General features: G+C 35.1%; 1 protein-coding gene across 1 annotated transcript; it reads left to right on the forward strand.

The window, feature by feature from the left end:
* The first annotated feature begins 1,728 nt into the window (after positions 1–1,728).
* LOC119537559 (olfactory receptor 10AG1-like) lies at positions 1,729–2,676 on the forward strand. The gene has a single exon (XM_037840067.1). It carries the CDS (start codon positions 1,735–1,737, stop codon positions 2,674–2,676), a length of 942 nt encoding a protein of 313 aa, XP_037695995.1. The 5' UTR covers positions 1,729–1,734.
* Positions 2,677–3,136: the final 460 nt, after the last annotated feature.

The raw sequence follows: 3,136 nt of genomic DNA on the forward strand, positions 1-3,136 counted from the left end.
GCATTATGTTTCATGCTGAACACTGAGTAAAGTTCATAAAAATAAATAAAATTTAGCTTTTAATAATAATAATAACTAGCACTTAGCCTTTTATAAATGCCACAACTTAAGACATTTTACTTACATTAAATGATGTAAATAACATAATAAATGTAAGGGTTGACAATTCCTGCCCCTTTTCATAGCTAATGAAACTGTGGGACAGGGAGAGTAATTGCATGATGTAATCTGCATGGTATCACAGAGCTAGCAGGTGGCAGAGTCATAACTCAATTCCATTCCATCTGGGGAGGACAGTGCTTTTTAACCATGACGTGACACTTTACTGACACTGTTTAGTGGACCAGGTGCAAACCCAGCAGGAGGAGACTGGTGGTGAGGCAAGAAGTACCTGGGTGCAAAATTTAAGGAGGCTCTCCCTTTCGAGATTGTACAAGTGCAGAAATGGCCCTGAGAATGAGTACCACCTTAAATTTTGCAAACTTGCAGCCTCAACTCATTCCTGGCCCTCATAAAGGGAAAGGTAGAAAAAAATAATCAACAGGGACTCAATAACTCATGATTAAATGCCTGTTATAGTGGGCAACATGTTACACTCTGACAGCTGCGGACTTAATGGACACAATATCGTAACCATTATTATAGTTATAGAAATATAAATAATAAATGATCAGTTTAAATTGATAGATGATAATTTACCAATGTTTTTCAATTAATTCAAGTTTTAGTAAGTTTAAATAATTTCTTATTATAATCCAGATAATCAATCATGGAAGATTAAACTACATTTAAAAAAATAGGCATTGACTGGCCATCACAAAACCTGTGTGAAATTGGTGAAACTATCCACCTTAGTAAGTCTCAATATTCTTATATCAAATGAAACATTAGTTTAGAAATACTCATCCAAAGTATTGTGTTTTTCTGAGGAACAACAAAGATAGTGGAGCATGCACACAGTAATCTGTGTATAATACAGCAACCAATATCTTTTGTCCTCCTGCCCATACACATACGGACAGGTAATGGATACACTCATGCTATACCTGTTTTCCTAGGGTTACCCTGTGTATTTGCTTCAATCTGGATAAATCTTCCCAGGATAAATTTTCTGAGTAAAACTCTTATATTTTGCAATTAATATTCTACTAAAAGATATTTGCATTATTTTCCTACCTCAATAACTCTTCTCTCAATTTTTCATATGTAAGCTGTATATTATCAAATATATAATGGGATAACTATGCTCTAGATCATCAAGTGAGTGGAGTAAAACGATGGTTGAAATAAGTAGTTGAAAAAGAATTTGAGCTTGCAATTTATGACATAATGCTGCTGAAGCATGATTGTGAAAGTGCACTGAAAAGTACAATAGGATTATCCAGAATTGTAATTCATTAAAAGTGAAAGCAGTCGGCAAAATTGTGTCTATCTAAAGCAGTTTCAAATGGCTCCAGTGTCTGTGCTGAGAAAGTATAGTTTGGTTGATCCCATGCTATGAGTAGATGTGCAATGAAGTGGTATTAAAGAAAGTTTCATTGCAGTGATTACAGTGATAATCTTTATGATCTAAACAGGGGAAAGTGGAAAATACACAAATAATATTCTTAAATTGGAAAAAAATTGCAGGGAACATGAAAATCAATCTGGACACCCATATACAATGTGGAGTACAGGCAATGAAATCCAGGAAGGTAAAATGAAATGCTCATATTTAATTTTTCCTTTCTACAGATGAAACACCAAGAAAAACCATCAGAAGAAAATCTAACTGAATTGACTGAATTTGTTCTTTTGGGCTTTGCTGATATTCCTCATCTCCAATGGTTTCTGTTTGGATTATTCTTGGTCATCTATATCATTATACTGCTGGGCAATGGCACCATATATCTGATAACAAAACTGGATCCTACTCTCCAGACCCCCATGTATTTTTTCCTTGGCAATTTTTCCTTCTTGGAAATGTGCTATGTATCAGTTACTATTCCCAGAATGCTCATGAATCTTGGGACCCAGAGAAGAAGAATTTCTTTAGTTGCCTGTGCTACACAAATGTACTTTGGCCTTATGTTGGGAGCCACAGAGTGCTTCCTCCTGGCAGTGATGGCCTATGACCGCTACATGGCCATTTGTAACCCACTGCGCTATTCTCTAGTCATGAGCCAAAAGATGTGTATCCAACTGGTGGCTGGCTCTTGGATCAGTGGAATTCCAGTCCAGATAGGGCAGACATGCCAGATTTTTTCTTTGTCCTTTTGTGGGTCTAACCATATAAACCACTTCTTCTGTGATATCCCTCCAATACTCAAGCTGGCCTGTGGAAACATTTTTATGAATGAAATGTTGGTCTACATAGCTGCTGTGTTGTTTGTCACAGTTCCATATCTGCTAATACTCTTCTCCTACACCAAAATCATATGCACAATTCTTAAATTACCTTCAGTCACAAATAGGGCAAAAGCCTTCTCCACCTGCTCATCTCATCTTATGGTTGTGGTGTTGTTCTATGGGTCAGCAGCAATTGCGTATTTAATACCCAAGACCAGCTACTCAGCAGGAACTGACAAAATAATTTCTCTTTTCTATACCATTGTGACTCCCATGTTTAATCCCATGATATACAGTCTAAGGAACAAGGATGTTATCATGGCACTGAGAAAATTTCTATGTAAATAATTTAGTAATTAAAGAATGAGTTATATTTACAAGAGATGATTTCTTATATATTTGTAATGAGGTTTCAACAGATATTCACTTTTAACTATACTTGTTGCCTGACAATTCAGTGGCAATTATTTCCAGTGTATGGAATTTAATATTGAGGGACTTTTCTATATTGTTATCCAAATTATATATATATATATATATATATATATATATATGCAAATTGCAAATCATTGCTTTAATAATTCTATAATTTTACTGTATAATGTTCCTCTCAATAAAAACTTATGATAATGGCTGATGGTATATGGTGGTTTGAAATATGGACCCTATTACATCAGCTATTGCAAATGATATTGTTGATTTTCACACAGTGGTAATATCTATTTTAAAAACAGGTTGGCAATGTACGTTAAATGAAAATCTACATGCGGTTTTGCCCAGCAATGGCTCTCTAGAGAAAGAACCTTTC

Source organism: Choloepus didactylus, chromosome 6 (assembly GCF_015220235.1).
Source record: "Choloepus didactylus isolate mChoDid1 chromosome 6, mChoDid1.pri, whole genome shotgun sequence".
In the NCBI taxonomy this organism is placed as follows: Eukaryota; Metazoa; Chordata; class Mammalia; order Pilosa; family Megalonychidae; genus Choloepus; species Choloepus didactylus.